Genomic DNA, 23,821 nt, shown 5'->3' with positions numbered 1-23,821 from the left:
TGTGACTCAGGAACCTCCTGAACTGTAGACACTGTCCCTGCATTTAATAGCCCTTGATGGATTCTTCTTCCATCGATTAGTTTACACCCTATTGAACCAATGCAAACTTTAAAGAGCCACTGTACTCTACAGCAAGGAGTGCCACAGCTAAAAATCTCTCGTTTATTTTGAACTTGTCACTTGATAGTTTTCTTTGATGATCACCCTCTTCCTTTGAAGAGCACTGCATGATGTGAACAGCTGTTCCCCAGTCACGCCACTCTTCCCATCGCAAAACTCAGTCATATTTCTTCTTCAGCCATTTTTTCTTCCGAGATAGAAAGTCTTAATCTATTCATTCATTCCCTGAATGGAGGCCCTTTTATGCCTTTGATCATCTTCAATTGCCTTCCTCTGTAACTTTCTATTTCTTCTGTATCATATTTGAGATTGGTGAATTGGGACTGCACAATAGCATTCAAGAGATGGGAGCCCATGGATTTATACTGCAACATAATGATTTCCTCTGTTTTGCTCTCTCCTCCTTCCCTAATAATTCCTAGCTTTCTGTTTGCTATTTTGATTGCTACTGAGTGTTGAGCTGAAATTTGCATAGAGCTATCTATTATAACCTGAAGATTTCGCTCCCGAGTGGAAATAGCCAGCTCGGAGCCCATTATTTTGTATGTAAAGCTAGGATTGTCTTTCCCCATGCGCATCACTTTACATTTATCTACATCAGATTTCATCTGTGATTTTATTACCCTTTTATTCAGTGCCACGAGGGTCTTTCTGCAACTCTTCACAGTCAGCCCTTTGCCTCAACTGCCCTGAATATCATCAGCCAACTTCTCCTCTCCCTGCTCACTGCTATTTTGAGATTATTTATGAATATTTCAAAAGCATGAGACAACATTTAGGCTAATTTAGCAGATTTCTCTCTTGAATTTGAAGTGCCATGTCCCAAGGAGAGGGAAGAAATGCAGTTTCCCAAGCTGTTGGGATGCCACTGGAGATCAGCTGGTGTTTCTGGGAATGGATGGCGTTGTACCTAACCAGCACCTCTCCTCTTGCACAAATAGATGTGGGGGCAATGCTGCTTTCTGGGATATATGTGTCTGCCCCTCCACCAGACTGTACAGGACCAGTGGGAGACAGATAGGGTTATGGTGGCCCTTTCTCCTGATGAAGCTGGGCCCTGGCACAAAGAGGGATGCAAAAGTCCTGGGGCCCCAGGAGAGGAGGCAGAAGGGGAAACAATGGATGGCAAAGCCTTTCTCTGAGAAAACCTCTACATATAAAGTTGTGAGATGTCACTTTGAATGACTAGGAGCTAACTGGCAACTCTTCCTTGTAAAAAGCTGCGTGTGAGCCTGTTGAGCTTGCCCAAGGGAATCCAAAGCTGAAATCAGATGAGGAGCTGCTGTCCATGGGAGGGGATTGTAACCCTTACCATCCATGGTAAGGATGACGGGATTGCAACTGTCTTCCACCTGGGCAAGGTGAGATCCAGTCAGCCAGCTAGCGAGAAGGACTAGGAATTTACATGATGAGCGCTTTTTCAGTGCTGTTTTTTTCCTGGGGAGCAGCCCCTTGTAGAATCACCAGGTGCAGGAGTCGGTGCTTGGCAGGGGAAAACAATGAGAGGCACTTCTTTCTGCTGGGGGCATCCTTGTCTGGGGAAGAGGCTGGAAATTTGCCACTGCTATTTTTGGCAAAATAAGTTGGGTGGAGCATCACTCCAGCACTGGAGGAAAGGATGACATTAATTCAGAGGAGAAAGAGAACAGCTTCGGTGGAGGGTTCCTCATCTCTGTCCAGTGATGCACCTTGGAGCCATGGGGTCGCACCAAGCATGTTTCCCTCTTCTCCTTGACCCTGGTAAAGTCTTGGTGCAGCCTTTAGAGCCAGGCACTGCGGGATCTGCCAGCTCTGTAATGAGATGCCTTCCAGAAAGGCATGCGGCTTCCAGAAAAATGCTCTGTGAAGGTGATTTGATGCTCCTGCAGCTGTGAAAGGGGAAAGGAACACAGTGTCTCTTATCTGATGGTGGAGCAAAGATTGCTCCAAAGGGCAGAGGCTCTCCCCTTTAAGAGACTTAAGCTTGGCCATCAGAAAACCGGGACCAGTTTGATGCAAAAAGAGCAGGTGTCATTGACTCGGGCACAAATTGTCTCCCGAGCTGTGGGAAGACCTGTGTGTCCTGGGAAAATAACAGCATGCATGTGAAAAAACCCCACTGTTTTCACAGATCCACAAAGCAAAACAGAAATTCAAGAGGAAACCAGTGGCAGACCTGCTGATACTGCAGCCATCAGCCCCCTCCTCATCTGAGTGGGGAAGGGGCTCGGCCACCTTAAACACAAAGGCAGAAGTCTCCATTTCCACCCCAGCCTTGTGGCTGATGGTCGTGCCGCTGCCCACTCCAGGGACCGAAGATGGGGGCTGGCAAGTGCCAAGGTCTCCTCTGGCATGGCTGTGTGGTGTGCCCAGTGCCCGCCCACTGCTGGAGAACCACACCAGCTTGGTGTGTGTGTTTGTGCAGCCCTGGGGCAGTGATAAGGGGTATGAAATCTATCCCTTTGGTTGCTGCTACAAATTTCCCATTTCATTTTGGTCAGAGCTGGAGAGACTTTGCCTTCCTCCTTCAATTTTTGGAAAGAACGAGTAACAAATAATAACCCTTCTCACCACCAGAAAGACAGACGTGGATGTCATGGTTTGATGTGGAGGGGGGGGTGGTTCTGGTGGCAGGAGAGGGGTTTTGCTCCCTGCGACCTCCCCGGTTTTGGAACCGAGTTAGGCTTAGTTCTGGCCACCAGATCAGACTGCCATCCCCCTCGGGATTGAGCCAATAGGGCGCCTCTGCGAATTGCCCTATTTAAGTCAGGACAAGGGAACCGGAAAAGGTGCTTTGCCCAGGATCGAGCAGAGAAGGGAGGAGGGCACTGCCCCCGCTCCCTGGCTCCCGGCCGGGCAGCTGCCTGCGTCGGGCCGGCGCCGCCCATGGAGAATGGCAGCGGCGGAGCCAGCTGGGGAACTCGGGGGCACCCCACTCCCGGGGTGCCCACTGGGCTGAGTTCACCTGGAGAGGACTGAGATCTGAGAGAAACAGCCGCATCGACAGCAGGTCAGTGAGGATGGAGCGGGAGGAGGTGTGCCGGAGCCGAGTTTCCCCTGCGGCTGATGGTGAGATGGCAGGCGGCCCCCCTGCAACCAGGACGGCCTCGGTGGAGCAGAGACCCACTCGCAGCCTGTGGGGAGAAGATGCCTGAGCCTGAGGATGGTCGTGTTGGGACGCACAACAAGGCAGAAAGGCATCTGGAGTCTGAGTGACGACCCACGCTGGAGCGAGTGGCTACAGCTCCCTAAGTACCCGAGACTGTGGTAAAGCCCACACCGGAGCAATCTGTGGGGAAGGATTGTTTCCAGTGGGCTGGACTCACGATGGAGAAGTTTGTGGATTTTTTCCTCGTGGGTAGGGGATCCATTGGAGCAGGGGAAAAGGGTGTAAGGACTCCTTCTCCTTTAAGAAAGAAGCAGCAGTAACAGCACGGAATGAACTGACCTGCACTCCCCCAGTCCCTGCCCCCTGTGCTGCTGGGGGGAGGAGGTAGAGCCGGGAAGAAAAGGAAGGAGGGGGGGGGAAGGTGTCGGTTTTAAGATCATAGAATCATAGAATGGTTAGGGCTGGAAGGGACCTTCAAAGGTCATCTAGTCCAACCCCCCTGCAAGGAACAGGGATATCTCCAACTAGATCAGGTTCTGTTTCTTTCTGTCCTCTCAAGTAATCGGTTTTTGTTTCCCTTTGTCCTTCTAAGTAATCATTAATAAACTGTTTTGCTTTGAGAAAAGCTCTGCCTGTTTTGCCCAGGACCATGGTTGATGGGTGCTCCCTCTGTTCTTGTCTCCACCCTCAGTCCCTTTGGTATTTTTTTTTTCTCTCCTCTCTACTTTACTGGAGAAGGAGAGACTGTGTGAGTTTTAGTTGCTGGATCAGCCTAAAACCACGACAGTGGATCATAGACAGAGCACAACTTTTGTATAAGTGGCAGTGACCGGACCAGCACAAACCTGCAATGAGTGCAAATAAGACCAGAGTATGCTGCAAAAATGTACGGATGCCATTTATCAGCCCTGGTGGCACCAGGGTTTGTGCTGTCAGCCGGCCTACCCAGCCCTGGATCACAGCTGGCCAATGAAGGAGGAAAATCCACATAGAAGGCGACCTGGGGCAAGATGGGGTGGCTTTAGGTGGCATGACTGCTCACAGTAGAAGGCATCAGGACAACTACTATAAACACTATAGAGACAAAAACCACCTTTAAAGCTAAACCAGACTTAAGCCACTTTTGAGCAATTATCAGAAAGATGGATAACTGATCATGAAAGTCTCCATCACAAATGCTTTGCAAACATAGGGTTTTTTTTCCCTTTCCAAAATGCAAACATTCCCATTTTCCTTCAAGTTTCTCCATACCAAGATTGGCTTAAAAACTGAGTGCATCTTCTTTTTTTAATGTCATTTCTCAGATTTTTTTTTTTTAAAGAAGAGACAGGAGCTGCTTTTTAATACTTGTTTTAAAGTTTTAAGCCTTTTAAAAACACTTAAAACCTTTTTTTTTCTCTTTTTTTTTTCACTTTCACAGTGCCTTACAGGATGTTAAAAGAAGGCCAAACTGACAAGTTGTTCACATTTTCACATGAAAAACAACTATAAGTTTCCATTGAGCTCTTAGGAAGGAAGCATAAACGTGCCACCTGCATTTATTTGAGAGCACGGATAATTAAATATAACCTGTGTTTCCTGACATTATATACATTTGTACTGAAAAGGAGTTCTGGTGTCACACTAAATGTGGTGAGTTTGGTTGCTTTTATGGGAACAGCCTAAACTGAAGCTTAATTTATTTTTTTAAAAATTAATGAAGCTGATGTTGAATTTCCTTTGTCCTCTGAGGAGACGACCTGGACCGAAGAGTCTGCAAAGTGCCCCTTTTGCAGCGCTCCTGAAAAGCCAGTCCCAACAGTGGTAGATCTGAAGAAACAACCCCAGGACAACGTGAATCTGCTCACACCGTGTGAGCATGCCTTTAACGTAAGTTTCTTCCTGGCAAAAGGAAGAGCGACCACCTCATTGCAGTGGCAGAGAGGAAGGGTTGAGGGTTGTGGGTAGGGGAGCAACAGCCCACACCAAACTCCCCTCGGGCGCAGAGAGGCAGTCTGAGTTTCAAGTGCCACTCAGGTCTCCAGGTAGGACATGGTTTGAGCCTTTGGGTAGGGTCTGCCTTCTGGCTCTGCAGCAGTCAGCAGCACACATGGTGTGCAGCGCTTGCTCCCAGCAGCCACGCAAGCTTTGAGAGCTACAGCGAAATATTTCAGCAGTATCTGAGATTTGTTGCCTGTAAGTACCTTTGCTAGTGAATTGCTGCAATTGCTGGGCTTGACCTGGAGCCAGAAGCATGCGGTAGCTTCGGTGCACTCAGAGAAGAAGCAGGGACTGCAGCCCTTTGTGTAGTAAGAGGTGCCATAATCCTAATTATGAGTGGCCAGGGACTTTCCCAGTTTCTCAAAACACAGGTCTGCATTAATTCTCTGCCTACAAAGCTTGTCATCTCCAGGCCATATATCTTCTGGCTGAGAGGAGTAGGAAATGGTACAGAAGAGACTTGCTAGTTCATGTCTAGTCCATCCTTTGCTATAAGTAATTCTCAGCTGCTCACGGGCTGGACATTTCATCATTTTAAGCAAGGAGATCCCTTACATCTCTTAGGAAAGCCATCCTGCAGCATCACAGTGTCTACTCCATCCTGGTTAGGTTAGATTTTCCCTTTCCACTTATTTCTCCTCAAACAAAGCAAAATACACAAAAATTCCTCAGTCCCTCCTTTCATTCTCCCCTCCTTTTCAAATAAGCCATGACACAAGGCTTGGAGAAACAAAGCTACATCACCTTCTCCTCAAATTTTTTCAGGGACCAGATTCTCTTTCAGCCTCTCAAAGCAAAACGAATACATCATCAGACCAAAGACTGCCCTTTCTCAAAAGGCATCGACCAACATCAGCACCTTTAGAAGACCTCCTGGAGCTGGACAGGGATTTTGTTGCCCAGCACTTAAAGATGGGTATAGCCTGTTGGATCTTTTCTGCTTGCTTTTCAGGCAGGGATTGTAGAGAGCCGTAGAGTGTTAGGTCTGTTCATATCCCATGAGAGTCCAGTCAAACACGTTTAGGTGTCTCCTATGAGATACAGAGAAGATTCTGATTCAGCGAAACGTTAAAATGACCATCACTGGGTGTGCTAAGTTGATGGGACATACCAACTTGTGGCTATTCGAAGACAGACTTAATCAGATGTCCACGGCTGAAGCGGAAAGCCAAGTCTGGTGTCCCCGAGGTTTTACTGGGATGGTAACTGTGTGTAAAGGGTTTTATCTATGGAGCCTTCGATGCAGCTTGAAGGTTGAGCACCACCAGTTAGTGATCCCCACCCATAGTGAAGCCTCAGACCCTGCCCTACTTCCGTACCATTCAACTCCTTTAACCTCCAAACCTGGCTACCCTATGCCTAGCGGGGATGGATCCAGGTTCCTCAGCTCTGAATCAGCTGAGGAAGTGTTCCTGGTCCCAGGTCAAGCCTCAGCCCAACAATTTAACAGCACAGGCAAAGGCTTTGCAGGATTCAGGCAGCCTTGAATTCATTAGTAGGGATGTCACGGCTCTGTCCAGCAAGGGATGGGGTGGGGGTTCACATGGCAGCTCTCCCTAGGAAACCAGGCTGGATGCAACCAAAAGAATGACAATTATGAGTCAGGGAGCTGATTTTTGTGACAATGGCAAAAGTCCATTGCACAGCCTCTGCCCCTACCTAAGGAAAGGGATCCCTCAGGTGTTCCAGCACAACCTCACTTGGCTGAACACAAGTAATAATAAATCACAGAGGCTCGACAAAAACCAGGGCATGGTGGGCTGCACAAAGCCTGGCAGTGGCTCAGCAGTGCCTTAGCAGTGCCTTGACAGTGGGATGGGAGCTGCCCAAGGGTCGTGGCACCTCAGCTGGGAGTGAGTCGTCACTGTGGCCCCCACCAGAAAAGGTCCCCGGGATGTCCCCTCCACCCCAGCTGTTGTGAGAAGCAGCTCCTCGGAGCCCATCATCCCAGCTCCAGTGAATCCCATGACAACATGGTCATTCTCATCATATCCACCATCAGCCGGGGGCTGGATGGAACCCCCTGCCAGCTCAGCACCCTGCAGTGGCTCTTCTTTTCCCTCCTCTGCCTCTCCTCTCCCTTCCCAAACCAGAAAGCATCGCGGTTTCTGCAGGCATGCAAGAAAACTACCTGTGATTTATCACACTATCAGAGGTTTTGTTGGCTTTTTTATTTTTGACATAGAAGCACATTATACTGCTCTCCCCTCCTGAAATATAGGGGTAGCAAATCCTCCTGCCTGGGACTGCCTGTCTTTTCAGCCTCATAAAAAGCCTGAAAAATGAAAGCAGGAAAGAAATCATTAGTTTGTTGCTTTTTTTTTGTTGTTCCCTTCCGTCCCTTATAACCAGGAAGTAATTCTTAGCTGTTCTGCAGAGCCAAAACGTGCATCTTCAGGTTATAAATTAGCGCCGCGGTTACGGCTGGAGTCAGCCGGCGCACGCGGATGAAACGCATCCGCCTGGGAGCGGCTGCGGACGAGTCCCTCCGGTCCTGGCAGCAGACAAAACTCAAGCACGGCCCCTTTCTGCGCAAGAGATTCAGCTGCTGCTTTTAAGGATGGTGTTAAAAGGGAACGGCGAGGTCTCCCCGCTTTCCTGCTCTCCGAGCTGCTCTCCGTTCTTCCCAGAGAGGCAGGCAGTAATGCTGCTTATTCCTATTAGAAAGCATTAAACTCAGCTCAGTTTAGCTTAGTAATGCTGGGAGCTAAACCCTCGGCAAAAAAAAATGTTTGTATTTCGCTTGTCGGTACGTTGCAGGAGAGGTTACTTGTGCGTCTGATGGAAAGAGGGCTCTTGGCAAATTACGTCATCAGAGAGCAGCTAATAACATAAAATAAGAGGGGCTGAGCTTTGTGTATGAAATGTGAAAACACAGAAGTGAAGGATAAGTTTTTCTTGGTTATTTAAAAGGCTTTAATTTAAAAGTAAACAAACAAAAAAAAAACCTCCAAGAGGCTAGGTGGAAAGCTGGGGGTTGGTGCTGGTGCAGAGAGAGAAAGGCCTGGGGCAGAACATCCCTGTCCTCCATGTCCAGGCAGGCACCCCTGCGACGCTCCCCCCAGCCCACCGCCTGCCTCTCACCTCAGTTTTGTTCCTGCAGCATTGCTGTTCTGCTGAGCCTGTAAGATGGCGTTATCCTGATGGACAGATGTTTTTTCTCCTGTTCCCAGATGGAAGTAGTCACATTTAGCATCCAGCAGCAATGGTACTTGAATGGGGGGCAGCCACGGGGATGCGCTGCCTCGAGGTGGGCCACCATGACCCTTGTCCCTCAGAGTAACCAGCCTCAGCCTCTTGGGCCAGATATGCAACTCGTGTCACTTTTGCAAGGAAATGAGGTCTACAGAGCTGTTTGTCTTGAGGTTAGCTGTCTGAAGGGTGGGGAAGGCTTGGGTCAGTTCCCTCAGACACTGTCCCATGGTGGTTTTCTTCCAAAGCATGCTTTCTCTGGGCTTTCTATGGGCTCATTTTTCCTAAACTGTTTCTCAGCTACCCATTGGGTAACATGGCCATTCTCATCATATTCGTCAAGGAAGCTTTGTTCACCTATTGCATCCTGAGGACAGTAGGTACCTGGGGATCAGGGCTACCTTCGGGAGTTACAGCCACAAGGTCTGCTTCCACCCTGATGGCCACCTCTGGTAAGTGCAAGCCCAGAAGTGATGTCAGGTCCCAGTTTGGCCCTAACCTGCCCTGGTGGCACCCCAGGGCTTTAAGGCATACTGACCTGGAAGTGTTCAAGGCCAGGTTGGATGGGGCTTGGAGCAACTTGGTCTAGTGGAAAATAAGTCTGCCCATGGCAGGAGGATTAGAACTAGATGATCTTTAAGGTCCCTTTCAACCCAAACCATTCTATGATTCTATGATTCATTTTTTGTTCCAGTTTCTTTTTCTGTGTGAAAGTGCTGCAGCCCACCAGAATGATGGCTTTTGACATTGTGCACCAAGGTGCCAGATGCAGACAGCATGGACAGTGCAAGGGCACTCGGGGATTGCCTCATCTCAGTTGCCAGTGACATCTGTCCAGAGACGCTGGCATGAGGATTGATCTCAGCCAAGATTGGCCACATGGCCATGGAGGTCACTTAGGCCCCTCTACAGCACCAGAATGAGGGTGCATCTGCTTTACCCACTTCCCACAGACCCCCAAGTGGCCACGCTGGAAAAACATGGGCATATTATCTGCACACAAGAGCAAACCTCAATAGCTGGCATCGGTTAGCTTGAGGTTAACATTGCTTTTGGTTTGTTTTTCATATCCAGTGAGTGTTCCTCACTAAAGACTGACTTAGGTGACCAGTTTCTTGCGGTCTAAGTTGTAATATGAGGTGACTGATTGCTTTAGTAAAAGCTGCTGGCATTTGAGCCGTCAAATACTAATTTTTGATACCCTACCCCCAGTCTCCAAAGTTTCCCTTCAGAAAGCTAGTAACTGGGGGAATCAGTAAATCCCATCTCGATTTTACAAGTCCTCCCTGTGTTGAGGCTAATTAACGGGCATCTTAAATGTCTAACCGGCTATTACAAATCATTTTAAATAGCTTTTGCAATAACGCTTCCATCAGACTCCCATAGCCCTACGCTTTCCCTGCAGACACACCGGCCTTTCATCCATCACGCAGCAGCAGGTTTTTACAGCCCGGCACGGAGGCAATCCCTAGCAGCACTAAACCATCACTGACCTCACCATGGGTCTCTCCTGGCCCCGCTGGACCACATGCTCCCCATCGGCATTAGCCACACGCCGGCTTCCTGCTGAGCTGGGCCAGGCTGCTATGACCCTTCCAGCCTCTCCTAGCAGCCGTGAATTAAGGGCAATGCCAAGTGACCACTCTGATATTTATAAAAAGAATATGATATCTTTGATGAGAGGAAACCAGAAAACCCACAGCCTGCGGGCAGGTCATCTATCCCACATACCGACCAGTTCAAGCTTGCCTGCGGCTGGTGCTGTAGCACATCACAGCTGCAAAGTTAGGTAGGCTTTTTTTCCTTTTTTTTTGTTTTTTTTTTTCTGCTTTTTCTGAGTTGCAGCACGAAGTAATGCTAGGGGAGGCTGAGCTGCTCTCGCAGCCCAGTGAGAATCTACTTCTTCATATTGAAGCAGGAAAAACTCAACACACAACATGAATGATAAAAACTCCCCACGTGCTGCAGCTGGGGAGATGCTCCAACACCCGGAGCTGCCTAGCCAGGCTGCCACGGGATGGGGAGTATCGATTCGTATCTGTATGCTGTAAATACACGCTGTTTTCCCTTACGTTCTCCTTTGTAGTTTGGCAAGGCCATTTCCTGCTCCCAGCCACACACGCACGCAAGGAGGACCTGTTTTTAGCACAAAGGTTGCCAGAGCAAAAGAAATTACCATGTCCAGGGATGTTCAGAAGATGTAGACGTGCAATAGGAAGAGGGAGATGAACACACACATAGCCCATACTCTGCCCAAGGATTTTCTCTGCCGTTTGGGGACATTATAGTGAGGTCGGTGCTGGTCTCCCAGGTAGCTAGCAACACAACGAGAGGAAATGGCCTCAAGTCGTGCCAGGGGAGGTTTAGATTAGACATGAGGAAAAACTTCATTTCAGAAAAAGTGGTCAAACATTGGAACAGGTTGCCCAGGGAAGTGGTGGAGTCATGATGCCTGAAAGTGCTCAGAAAACATGTAGATGTAGCACTTCAGGACTTTTTGGCGACTAAACTGGTCAAGGGGCTGGAAAATAAAACTTATGAGGAGCAGCTAAGGGAGTTAGGGCTGTTTAGCCTGGAGAAGAGGAGGCTGAGGGGAGACCTGATTACAGCCTACAAATACTTGAGAAGGGATGGTGGGGAGGTGGGGGAAGGGCTCTTTACCTTAGTGATGGGTGATAGAACAAGAGGAAATGGGTATAAGCTTAGTCAGGGGAGATTCAGGTTGGATGTTAGAAAGTATTTCTTCTCTGCAAGGGTTGTCAGCCACTGGAATAGGTGGTTGAGTCCCCATCCCTGGATGTGTTTAAGAATAGGGTGGATGATCTATTTAGGGATATGGTTTAATGGGGATTAGGGATGGTTGGACTGGATGATCTCTAAGGTCTTTTCCAACCTAGAAATCTATGAAATCTATGAAAATCTATATCTTAGTGGGCATGGTGGTACCGGTGGCTGGACTTGATGATCTTAGAGGTCCTTTCCAACCTTAATGATTCTATGACTCGTTGCTCCCACAGGGCCCAGCCCATTCCTGTAGTGTGCTTTTACTGTAGGACAAAAGCTATTACCAAAATAAAGACCCTGACCTGACGCATCAGGTCCCAGCAGTGACTCTTGGTTGGCAAAAATAAGTTTTGTCCAGCTGCAGAAAAAAGATGCCATTTGGGACCAGGAAATTGTTGGCTCTGGATTCATCCAGCTTCACGTTTGTTCCCAGGGCCACCCTGGACCCCTGTACCAGGACCTGCTTGGACCAGGCAGGATCCAGCCAGAAGCACTGGAAGTGGCATGACTTCAGCCACCACACTCACAGCCCTTCTTACCAGACCATCACCATGAAACTGAACAGCCACATCACTGTTAAAATCCTGGCTCAGGATCAAATTTATTTATTGTTCACCAGCTGCAGTGACCACATCTGTTTCAATATGGGGTCCCAGCTCAAGGTGAGCTCTTGCTGTGGTAGCCCTGCTACCAATGGCTTGGAGAGCAGCTGGAGCAGTAGCAGCAGGGAAACTGCCCAGCGGAGATAAGCTTGGGGTTGCTGCGTGGAACTGGTCACAGATTTTCAGGTGGAAAAAACACTGTTTCATTCAAAAGCAAATTTCCTGCCTGTGTGAATCTTAATGAAATTCCCTTTCAGGAAAGCATTTAGATAAGATTGAAATGCTGTCGCTGAAGGGTAAGAACAGCACATCTCACAAATTCATTTTGAAACACTATTTCTTTTCAAAACATTTATATTAAATGTCAATACAAACACAAAGCTCTTGATTTTATCTAAACAGCATTTCACTTGACGTGAAACAAGCATCTGGGGAAAAGAATGCCAAAATCTTTTGATATTTCTTGTCACTCAGGTTTCCCACCTCTGACCCTTCCTTGGAGGTGGGAATGCTGTTTTGGCCAGGGCTCTCAGCCCAGCTCAGTGTCAGGGTGACTGTCCCAGCCTACTGGTGTGCATCTGTGTCCTCCACTGGACGCAAATGTAACTGGTCAGCTCTGAAAAGCAGGTCACACATCCCCAGAAGCTCATGCCTGGCTGGGGGCTGTGTCCTCAGGGTTAAGGATTCAAGTCATCTTCCCTGGTGCAGGCACAAACCAAATGTTGACGGCCCTCATAGCAATAGTCTATACATGGCCACAGATGTATCGCTAATGGAAATAGACATCTGGGGTAGCTATACAGAAAGGTGGCAATAACCCAAGGTCATTATGTGGAACCATAAAGCACTGGCACCTGCTCTTCCATGCAAAATTCAGACTTCTTCTCAGGACTTGTTGCTACATTAGGTAAAGAAGTCATGTTCCTTGCCCTACTACTTCTGGGCAGCCCACTCCCACCAAAGGAGGCCAGAGCTGTGAGTTTAGCTCCTCTTTCACCTTGCACGTACACTGGAAGAGGATCACCTCCAAAGGCCAGTTGTAGAGTCAGCGTGCTCCATGGAGGGAAAGGGCATCCTCGACACACTACATGGGTAAGTGTGAAAGGTTGGGTTACAAAGGATGTTCTCCCACTCAGCCTCCCTTCAAGGGGTTCAGCATTAATGCTCTTCGCTTTGCACAGGCTCGCTGTGCAGCTGAAAGATCTAGAGACAAGTCACCTGCTCAAGTGGCCAGAAAGTGAAGAAGAGCTCTCCCTTCAGTCTACAAGGATTCAGCTCAGGAGCCTGCTGTCCAAAACACAGAAAATGTTGCAATACTTTTGGCAACCCCTCTCTCAGTGATATCATTCCTTGCGTTTCATCATCTTCTATCTGCATGAAATACTGAAATGAAGATATTAAGACTCACAGCAAGCAGTTACATCAGTATTTCAGATCAACTTTTCCTTCATCAAGGTGATAACAGCCACTTTGCGATGAAAATAAAGCTCCTTTTTTCAAGCTCACTATGCCTGTCTTCCTGTACATCAAGTCCTTGTAACACCAAGGTCGTCTCATTTGAAAACACTTGATGTATCATGGTACGACGGGCGGGGTTATGCGCCAGACGTGCAGTACTTTGAAGGAGATGATTTCCTTCCTACAGCTGATGAACTGGACTTTGGGAACTTCTTGTACTGAGTGTGACCAGCAAGCCCTCTGGCTCTCAGCCAGAGACGCCCATGTCTGTGGAGAGGGGATCACAAACAGTAGCTTGGGTAAAAGGACAAGGGGTAACCCAAGAGAGGGAAGATGAGGAGCCTCTTGGGTGTCGGGGCTCCAGCTCGTGGTAGATGGCCCCATGGCTTAGTGGCATGGTTGACCACCACTGAAAGGGGTCAACAGATTCTTTTTTCCTTTTTTTTTTTTGTTCTATTCAGAGGCTTTTATATCAAATTGATCCACAGTGTTGCCTCGGTTTTAATGTTCAATGAGGACAAAAACCCATGTGGGTAAGAGAAAGCAGCATTTGTGGACACAGGGCTGGATTTACATGCAGTCACCAGGAGTTGCTTCAGCAGCACAGGCCTCTTCCCCTTTTCCTACCCACATCACTTTGTCCACACCAAACATGAATAGTTTAAGGAAGGGACTATCAGTTTTGCTTGGAAAACACCTGGCACAGTATAAGCTATGCTGCAGGCACCACTGCTATACAAAAAGAAGCGCAAATGCCTGGTCAGCCGCTTTGGCATTCTCCTCATTCATGAGATACAATTCAAAGGGCCAAACCTCTTTAGGAGGCTCCAAGCACCCAGGAAGCAATGGTCACACATTACTGCCCCATACCAGCAGCTGAATTCCAAAAGAAGCAGCGTTTTTCCTTCAGTTAGTTCATTCACACAACATTGTCAAAGCCAGAGGGTGAAGTGAAGCTTCATGCTGATGTTACAGGGGACAAGCCACAAGCTTCTGGCTGATGTGTTTCTACAATACCAAGGGCCAGAAGAATAGTATGTGGTAAAGAGAAACTATGGAGACATGAGTCTGTGACTAACCAAGCAACAAGAACAGCAGCATTTGTGATTTTTGTCATCAACTCCCAAGTTTTCTCTTCATAAAAGCCAACTAGTTAAAATACGTTCTTGTATTACAGTTGTGGTTTCTTCCCCCTCACAAAATTGCAAGCAAAGAGACCAATTAGTCACAAAAAATCATTTGTCAGTAAAGAAAATACAAATTTACTTTTATTATAACCATAAAGAGGCATTACTTTAACAATTAGCTGTACTTTCAGCACTCAGGTGCACATGTGTGCCAAATAAAGTCAATTCTCTTACTGCTAAAAAAGAACACTTCTCAGCAACGCACTGCCTGTGCTTACGGGATGTTTATTGTCTCTGTATTACAGTTATCTTGACAGACAAGCCTCAGATTACAGAATAAAGCTTTACTCTTGGACCAAAATAGGAGGCAACATTTTTATTTAAAAAAATTAAAAACAGCAAGTTTCTAGTCAGATAATATAAAGCATCTTAAATTAATCTTTTGAAAGTATTTACACTATTTGTAAACGTAAATATCTGAAACTGTACATGTTTAAACAAATGTTCGTTTAGCAAACAGGCTGTATAAACTGATTGCTCTTCTGATCTTTCAACCAGCTGTCCTAGAGCTGTCTGGGTACTCTAAGAGAGAAAAGATCCCAAGCACAAGAGTGACTACTGCAAGGGTTTACCCTTCACGCCTTTTCTGTACAACGTCTGTATTAAGTCAGTCGTAACTCTGTACAGCAACCACGCAGTCCTTCTGTAAAACTTTATAAAAAACAGATATACATATATTACACTGCACTGGACATTATTTTACAGCCTGCATTTCTACATAAGTAAAAAGACAGGGCAAGTTTTCTTCCTTGTTAGTTCCTTTAGTTAATTTGTAAGGAGTCAGGTAAGGTACTACGAGTATCATATATATACCTCAGCACCACTGCTGCAACACTTCTTGTGGTAGCTTTAAATCCTACCATCTTAGTCTCCAGCCATGTGATTTATAACAGGAAAATTATTAAATCAGAACACCACTGATGTGCATGGAAATTTCTACATATTTAAAACTACAGAACAGGTTTTATAAATAAGTTAAAAATCTGCCGTGTAAGTCATCCCATTTTTCTTTTGCAGTGCTACACAACAAACTTACACACTGAGACCCCTAAAGCTGCTTGTAGTGTTTCATTCCATTAATGGCCAAGTGTTTAGCGTTCAGCTTTCCGAAATAATGACCAATTATTGCATGTGAATACCGTGCGTTGTTCACACCAGTTACCCAGTACTTATCCCCTGTTCACAATGCTGATTTGACAGGCTTGTACATTCCATTTCTGGCATCCCCACACACCCTTATTAGCACTGACTCCAGCGCAGAAGGGCTGTACAAGTCCCAGTCCCGGTCCCCTGCTGTAGACAATGCACACCACCATCTGATCTTGGGTAAGGCCAAAAAGCAACTCTAACCTAAAACTAAGTACCTGAGAATCTCAATGCTAGGCTTTGCAGTAAAGCATCTGAAAACATACAGTTCCCTCAGAAAGCACAGAAATTATATTGCACAGCTGTCCATTGCAAATCCCAAAGAACTGAGATTCTTTTTGTGGAGTAAGGTTAGAGCATGAAACTTCTGGTCAGACCTCACAGCTCCCAGTCACAACAGTATAAGAAAAAGCACATCCAGTGTTTTGAGAAACGCTTCACACACTGGAAATAAAAAGTTTTCCCAACTAAGAACTTCTGAATTATGTTCAAGCACGTGGTGGATTACCAGGATTTTCAAAGGAGTTAAAAATCCAAGCGTGCCTGTTTAAGTCAAATTGTCATACCAATGTGCTTATCTCCAAGCCTTGCAAATACCTACTACCCCTCCCATTTGACTCCCTGGACTTTATTTCCAGCATGTCTTTGAGAGTGTGGCTTTTCACTGCATGCATCAGCTTACTAAAGGAAAGCAAGAAAGGTTTTTACATTAAAAAAAAACAGGATTTCAACTTTGAAAACATCTGGAGAAGGCAATAACTGAGCTTCCATAGGAGTGATCAGCAAAGGGTATTTTGTGTTGTTTTCTTTCCCCCCATTTTTCAAACCGGTGAATAGGAAGACCTTTAATAAATCAATAAAACCGTTGAGATTTTTTTTTTTTTTTCCTAAAACAGGGTTAAGCAGCCTGGAGAGTTTTGATGCAGACTGGACTGCACAGTGGGATTCTTTGTTTATTTCAAGCAAATATCTTCACATTCCCTTCACTGCCTGGCATTCAGCTGAAGTTTATTTCAAGCAGCCTCACTGTTGGGCTACTTGGACATTGATAAAAGTAAGTTCACCTGAAAGACAAAAGGAAGGCCTGCATTACACAGAGCAGTTAAGTTTCGGAACTCATGTCTTATATTTTAACCTTTAAACAGGATTTGCAGAAAGCACATAGAGCCTTAGATGAATCAGGAGAAGACACCTACGAAACAACAGGCCAAAATTTCCAGTCAAATGCCTACTCACAGGATTTTTAAAATGCGATAGTTAACCATGCTGACTAGTCATCTCAGGGGTCACAACCTACTGTGTCAAAATTCTTTTAAAATTACTTTATGCATTGTCAAGGAACTGAAAAAAAACCTGCTCACTGGTAAAAAATGTTAACACTAGTCTTAGACATGTGAAACACATTCAGGATCCTTTGCAATACTTGTTTCCCACAGATTACGATATGGTTGCCTGTGCACTTCCGTTTGTAGGAGAAGTGATCCTAAGGATTAACAGATCAAGGAAGTCAGCTCCTCTAGGATAACCTCACCTCCTTCCAGTGCATTATTCCCACTCGGTGCTCCATGATAGCTACCACACATCCCTGTGGCCCCATTCACTGCAGGCTATGTCCTCTAATCCATAAACTAGACTATCTGTTTAAATATTGGCATTCTGGGATAATCATGATTCTATGTACATTCCCTGGACCAATAAGGTCAAAGAGACATTTTTAAAAAGCTACTTTGTTTCTGTCAGAGCATCCTAATACAGAGAATTCTTTAACCCAAATAATCTCTGAGACTAAAGACCTTATTATGTGGGGTTATATTTCCATAAACATCTGCACATCTTCCCAATGCAATTTACTTCAAATGAACCCTTGTAATTCTTTCTAATGCCTCCTAAATGCAGAAGTTGCTTATTTTTGTATTTGTCAAAAGCAAGACTGCCTTCACATGCATAGGCTCTTTTAAAGCCTATTCACTAGCTTTGATATATCTCCAGAAAGACAATGCTCAGAAACGGCAAGACTCTGCCATGACGTTGTTCAACTCAGTCCCCAGCAACATCAATCACCACTTTTAGTTTAACAACTCTACTGGATATTCATTAAAAAAAAAACACAAAACAACCCAAAAAACCCCCACTCCCCTTTAGCTGAGAGCCTAGAATTCAGACGAAGCCCTGAGTTTAGCCATCCAGGACTAAGAGGGATAATAAATAAATAAACAATAAATAAACAAGCAAATAAATAAATAAGAATTATGAACACTGAAAATATCAAAAATGAAAAATTAATGTTTAAAAAAAAGCCAGTCGCATGAAAGAGCACTGATAAAACAGGGAGCCTCAATATATACCTGTTCCATTGAAGGACAAGCTATGATCTGGAGATCTTCATCACTAAATTCTTCCTTTAATAAAGCATGGAGTTTCTGGAACATTTGCTGAATATTATTCTTTTAAAGGAAAGAAGAAAAAACTCAATATTAAAAACACAACACTCATCTCAAACCTGAACCAGAACAAGAACAATGTACATGGAATAGCTACTGAAGTGACCACATAGGAAGAACCAGTCAAGCTTTAAGAGCTTTTCTTTTAAAACAAGCCCCAGAACAGCCACAAGGAATCCATGCTGGCTGTGAGATTAAAAACTTCAGCTAAGATGTGCTAAGCTGAAACACTGAGTCCTACAGACTTAACCTGGAAGCTTAAAACTCAGGCTTGGTTCTTTCTGGTGGGTTTACAGTGGGTGTCCTATTAAATCTGTATCGTCCTCTACCTCCAGTGCTTCTGCCCATTTAGTTTTGGCTGGGACAGAGTTAATTTTCTTTACAGGAGCTCATATGGTGCAGAGTGGAAGATGCGCAGAACAAACAGAACCGGTTGCTTCTCTGTACTGTGTGTATGCTTTGTAGGCTGAGTACAATGGACCTACATATTTTTTTTTTTAATGTGAAATACATCATTATAAAACACATTATTAGATTTTTTTTTTTTTCATGTGTCTTTTCAACAGCCTTCTCAGATCAGGAACATCAGACTGTAATAGTCTGTTCACTGTTACACATGCATGGTATTTGTCACCGGTTTACTGACTGGACTGGTAGCCTAGAATAACTCCACAGATACACAGGAATGTGTATGTATGTGTGTCTGTATATACAGACTCGTAAATACATGCACACATACATTTATATAGACACATTATACATATAACCATACATACACAGAAATACAAGGTGAACAATCCCACAAACTGTGTTTGAAATCTTTTAACTAAATGAAGGTCCAACACCTACAGGAAGACATGCTGAAGTACATGCAGCAATACTCACTCTTACTGGCTTAAACAAAATTAATTCTGTGTCTTTATTGGACAAGTATAACGACATGCTTCGTAACGTTGACGGCAGCTTTGTTTTTATTGTCTTATAAGTGGAAGAGACCAGATCGTTGATCTTCGCTGAAAGCAAAAGAAAATACGCTTAATAGGCTAAAATGGTGCTCTGCTAGTTGAAATCTACACTCCAGAAGAGCACCTCCACTTTACTGGGGCTGATCATAACCACAGGGTTGAGTGAAGGAGAAAGAGGAGGTGACTGGGCTGTGCAGCAGCAACTCGTCATACAAATGCTACATGCCAGACAAGGCTTTTCTTTCGGGACCTACTCAAGACATCAGCCCCTCTTTCCCTGCAGAAAATGCATCCAACTCATTTCCACCAGCGATCACATCCCCCTGAGGTTCCTGAAGTTGCAGCCTTCCAGCAGCAACAAAGTTCTACGTATGTTTCCCCCTACAAAACTTGCCTGAAAAAGAAACTGATGGGGAATAAAAAGCGCTAGTAAAGGGAAGAGCACAACAAAAATTCTCCTTACTGAGCACAGTCCATGTCTGTAAGAAGAAAGGCTCCACAGTCATCTGGATTTTGAATCAACCAGACAGGAACCCTCTCTCAGACAAGACCTTTTTTCTTTACTGCTAGGTATTTTAATGGTTTTACAAGATCTTTGCTTAAAGGGCAGGGGAAAATCCATTCATAGCTTTAAATTACAAAAGTTAAAATACTATGTTATTTTTTTTCCTCAATTTCTACCATATCTAAATTTTCTGCTTACTCCTGCTTTCCAAACAAATGACTCCAAGAAACAGCAGAGACTCTGCTTAGATCTGTCTTTACACACGTAATTATCTCTAAACAAACATTAAAAATACTCCTGAAGAAGCAGGAGATTTTAAGTACAAGCTTGAGCTAGCCCTTGAGAGTGTCTGACCCATGGAGCAGCTCTGAATTATAAATGAATGTGACTGGCTTTGCATTTTAAGAACATGATGCAACAGAAGGTTCCAATGTATGAACTGGAATAACCAGATTTCTCAGTGTCACCCAGAAGCACAACTTTGTAATGTGAAGCGCAAAACAACCCAGGAACATCGAAACTACTCCAAATGCTCCTATGAAGCATCCACATTTGAATTCTTAAGAAAAGGGAAACAAAGCTGGATTTCGTTTTCGCATAGCGACAGGAAAACTGAAAAGGAAGTAAGCACCAAACGTATAGACAATAAATGCTTCAATGCAGATTCACTTTTTCCTACAAAAGCAAAAGCTTTATCTTAACGTAATCAAACAATTACTTAAGCGCATTCCGTATGCAGTTGCAGAAATGCTGTTTTCATGCAAGAACAGTCACAGCTTGAGAAATACTCAAGTCATTCATCTACTGCACCAATTAAATGCATATTCTGAAGTTTGTCAGGTTTTGATTTGGAAGTATCTTAAGACATCTAAATTAGCATACAGGTGAAAATGGAAGCCAGGATTTTCAAGAAAAAGGTAGACAGTTCTTAGGTACTTTGAGTTTTTCCAAATTCATCACAGTCTCACGGTTCAAATTAATCGGGTCAGCTTTTCCGATTGCTATGTTTCAGAAGTTGGGCACACAGAGAAATGACATTTTGAAACACTTGAGCCCCATATAATGCAGCTTATATTGCTTTACTAAAAAAGGTGAATGGAAAGGGTCTTTTTCTCCATTTGATGAGAAGTTTTCAGAAGAAGTCTCAAAACAGCAAATGATCATGCCTTAATTAGTCTACAAGCATCTCAGAAGTAACATGAATATAAAATAAAGCAAATACCTGGTTGCGCCCAAGGTTGCTGTGAAAGGCTGTATTTGGGACCTCCTTGAGTGGCCATTGTACTTAAAGCAGCCACCTAAAACAAGTACAATCAACAAAACAGTGTTTCTTTCAGCTGAATTCACCATAAAGTGACCAAGTAACAATTGCACAAGTCTCAGCTACTGCAGCGTACAGAATCTCCCCTGCATTAACTTAATGACACACGGGAAGCAGCTGGACAGAAATGCAATTCAAAATTACAATCATCACTTCTGCAAAGTAAAATTCAAAATGGGATTAAGTTTACAAAGATGTTTAGGCACAGGATACAGACGTTTAAGGATACAAAGACACCTCAAAAAGAGATTTATACTTAAGCAGGTTAGTCAAACTCCCCAGATTCCCAATGAACCATTGGGATCACTTGGACAATCTATCAATCTTACTGGTTACCCATATATACTTCAGGCATACCACTGGTCCCTCAGCCCAGCATGACAGGCATCAGTAAATTAAATTTAGTACTATAATCTTCCAAATTCTTAAAAAAAAACAGCAGCTGGGGTATTTGTGATGTCCATGCAATGTTGTAGTCCCAATTACTGATATGTCATGCTGTAAACCCACTTATTTTCAATTCACAAGGATCCACATCACACTTTTCATTTTCCACAAGTAATAGAACCTGCTGTATGGTTTTCTCAAGATGCCTAGAAATCCTGAGCTCTAGAGGAGGTTCTAGGAAAAAAGATACTGTAGTAAGACATCTGTTTTGTTCTTGTCCCCTAGGACAGGTCTTTCTGACCAACTTTTATCAGGCATTTCTGTCACAGGACTTGGGAGGAAAGTCCTGCTCAGCCAGGACCTCACTGGTGTAAAATAACCTGAGAACAGAAGCTTTTAACACACTTCACAGCCATATTCTAAGACCTCCCTCAAGAATGCACATGACCCAAGATTGTTTTCAAAGGCTTACAAATTCAGTCAAGGTAGGAGTTCTCCTGCAAACAGAAAAGCTCCTGCCAACTTCCACAGACCTGTTTAAACTCAAGGAAACATTAAAGCTTCTTGATCGAAGAGCGTAAGGGTTGCTTTTAAAAAACAAACTGTCACGTTCCTTTAACCCATTAGACTCAAAAATGCCTGGAAAACTGTTGTTGAAACTTAAAGGGAAGCATGACCTTATAATGGGAAATGCCATTATCTTCAGCTAATCAGACAGAACTATCAGCTGCTTCTCTACCAAATTTAAATATTAATTCCCTTGTCCTACTGGTATTTCAGTTAGGTTAACAAACATACAACATGTTTGTACCTTTGTCATGAACTCCTCCAGCTGTTCTATGAACTGCTTGGTTTGCTGCTGAATAAACTGCTCACAAGCCGATTTCAGATGACGATCTACATCTTTCTTGGAGTCGATATAATGTTCTCTGATTTCTGGAGTACCCTTGAAAAGAAGACAACAATTCTCTCCTTTTTATTTGCCAGAGATCACCACCCGCTTAAATGACCCAATTTTTCTTAATGCAATAAGACTCCGTATTACCTCCAGTAAGAACTGTATCAAGGCGTTGTTGCTGTTTAGTCTAAAAAATCTTGAAACTGTCTTAGGGTTCAGGATTTTAAATGCTGCATCTGTGAATCAGAAAGTCACTCCCGCTGTAAGTCAATGGGATTCAGCTCCAGGAATCAAACACTTCAACCACTCATTTATGCATAAAAAATGGTCTAGCACGATTAGGACTATAACATTTATGATTCCACTACCGCTAGGAGCGGATGCACAAGTGCACACGCATAGAAGCACACAAAGCTTGACCCACCATTTTTCAATTGCACCTATGGTAAACCTGAATCTAAACAGTCTAAACAGATAAATACATCACATGAACCCAATAAATGGCTGATACTAGCTGTAGCACTATCAGCATGCAAATTCTGTGAGCTCTATTTCATTTTTAACTCTATCTACACGTGAAAGACTTTTACATAAGCTATGTAGTTATGCAGTTAAAGAACAATATGCAGAATTTAGCCTATGTTGCCCAGAAAAAATAAGTACAGTTGCAGGAAATAACTTAGAACTGGCACTCTTTTACTCTGTGCTTAATTATTTTAGTTAGGACTAAACTACAAAACATCAAGGCTGATACACTCATGTTTATGGTCTATACAGAAGCCACAAGAAGGAAAAGCAACAATGTTCATAATTAACACAAGATACTGAAATTATTTCTATAGTGTTAACAGGATGTTGTCAACCTGAAATCTAGTCAAACTGGGAAAAAAAAAAAAAATCGATACAGTTTCAGTATGGTTTATTGCCCTAATATCATTCATGTATCATCCCACACATCCATCAGCTTTTTTTTTTTTTCAGTTCAAAAGTAATTCTGCACCCTCCTTGCTGTACAAAACAATGGGAGGGAAACAAGACACAAGAGTTTAAAAAGTGCTGTCAAAGGCATTAAACAAAGAGGGAATACTAGGTATGTAAGCATGTAGGTTTTGCACTGAACTAAGAATCTGCACTCCTATGCAGTTAGAGGACACCAGAGAGAAAGATTCATTATGTCCTCTGAATTACTTCCCAGAAACTTCACTGATTCCAAAAAGAGCATAAGTTCTTGATTAGAAGCCTATGAGCTAGTCAGTGTGAAATCACTTCTCCCCACTGTATACTTCAGTTACATGAACCTTAGTGTTATACTAAAAAACAAAAAAAGGTGGAAGCATGACTTTATCTATAAATCCCAAATTAAATCTTAAATCTATGAGCTGAAAACTTGGCTAGAAGACAGCAAGGCTCCTATTAGCCATGTTACTTTACTTTTACAACTCATCCCAAACATAAAAGCCCTACTGGTCTATGCTACGCTACATAAAAATTAAGCACAATGTGTATCTTTTCAACACCACCACCAACCCCCAATATAAAGGAAGTGTTTTTCATTACTTACCACTACCATCTGCAAAGCACTGGCTGGCACAAAAATTTATTCAGTTAAATGGAGAACAAACTTGTGTGTCAGCCAGGACAAGACACCAAAAGGATGTATTTGCCCTTTAACCTCCAGTCAACTAGAAACTACTCAACAGGTAGGAGGTTTCATTGATGTTCAAATGCAACAGGTGAAACGGTTAGT

General features: G+C 44.2%; 1 protein-coding gene across 5 annotated transcripts in view; it reads right to left on the bottom strand.

Moving 5' to 3' along the window:
- Nucleotides 1-14,520: 14,520 nt before the first annotated feature.
- The window catches only part of COG3 (component of oligomeric golgi complex 3), a 32,440-nt gene continuing 23,139 nt past the window's right edge, over nucleotides 14,521-23,821 (bottom strand). For 4 of the 5 annotated variants that reach the window (XM_086620423.1, XM_086620444.1, XM_086620430.1 and 1 more), the window contains 6 exons: nucleotides 22,222-22,310; nucleotides 21,988-22,122; nucleotides 20,691-20,766; nucleotides 18,884-19,011; nucleotides 17,903-18,001; nucleotides 14,521-15,062 (listed from right to left, as the gene is read on the bottom strand). In XM_086620423.1, the coding sequence (XP_086476549.1) occupies nucleotides 14,967-15,062; nucleotides 17,903-18,001; nucleotides 18,884-19,011; nucleotides 20,691-20,766; nucleotides 21,988-22,122; nucleotides 22,222-22,310 (623 nt within the window). In that variant the 3' untranslated portion in view covers nucleotides 14,521-14,966. Of the gene's footprint in view, nucleotides 16,622-17,902; nucleotides 18,002-18,883; nucleotides 19,012-20,690; nucleotides 20,767-21,987; nucleotides 22,123-22,221; nucleotides 22,311-23,821 lie in introns of all 5 variants that reach the window. The other variant, XM_086620452.1, reaches the window with a different exon arrangement.

The sequence above is a fragment of the Tauraco erythrolophus genome, chromosome 1 (assembly GCF_009769465.1).
Source record: "Tauraco erythrolophus isolate bTauEry1 chromosome 1, bTauEry1.pri, whole genome shotgun sequence".
Taxonomy (NCBI): Eukaryota; Metazoa; Chordata; class Aves; order Musophagiformes; family Musophagidae; genus Tauraco; species Tauraco erythrolophus.
This window is presented reverse-complemented; position numbering and strand designations above follow the sequence as displayed.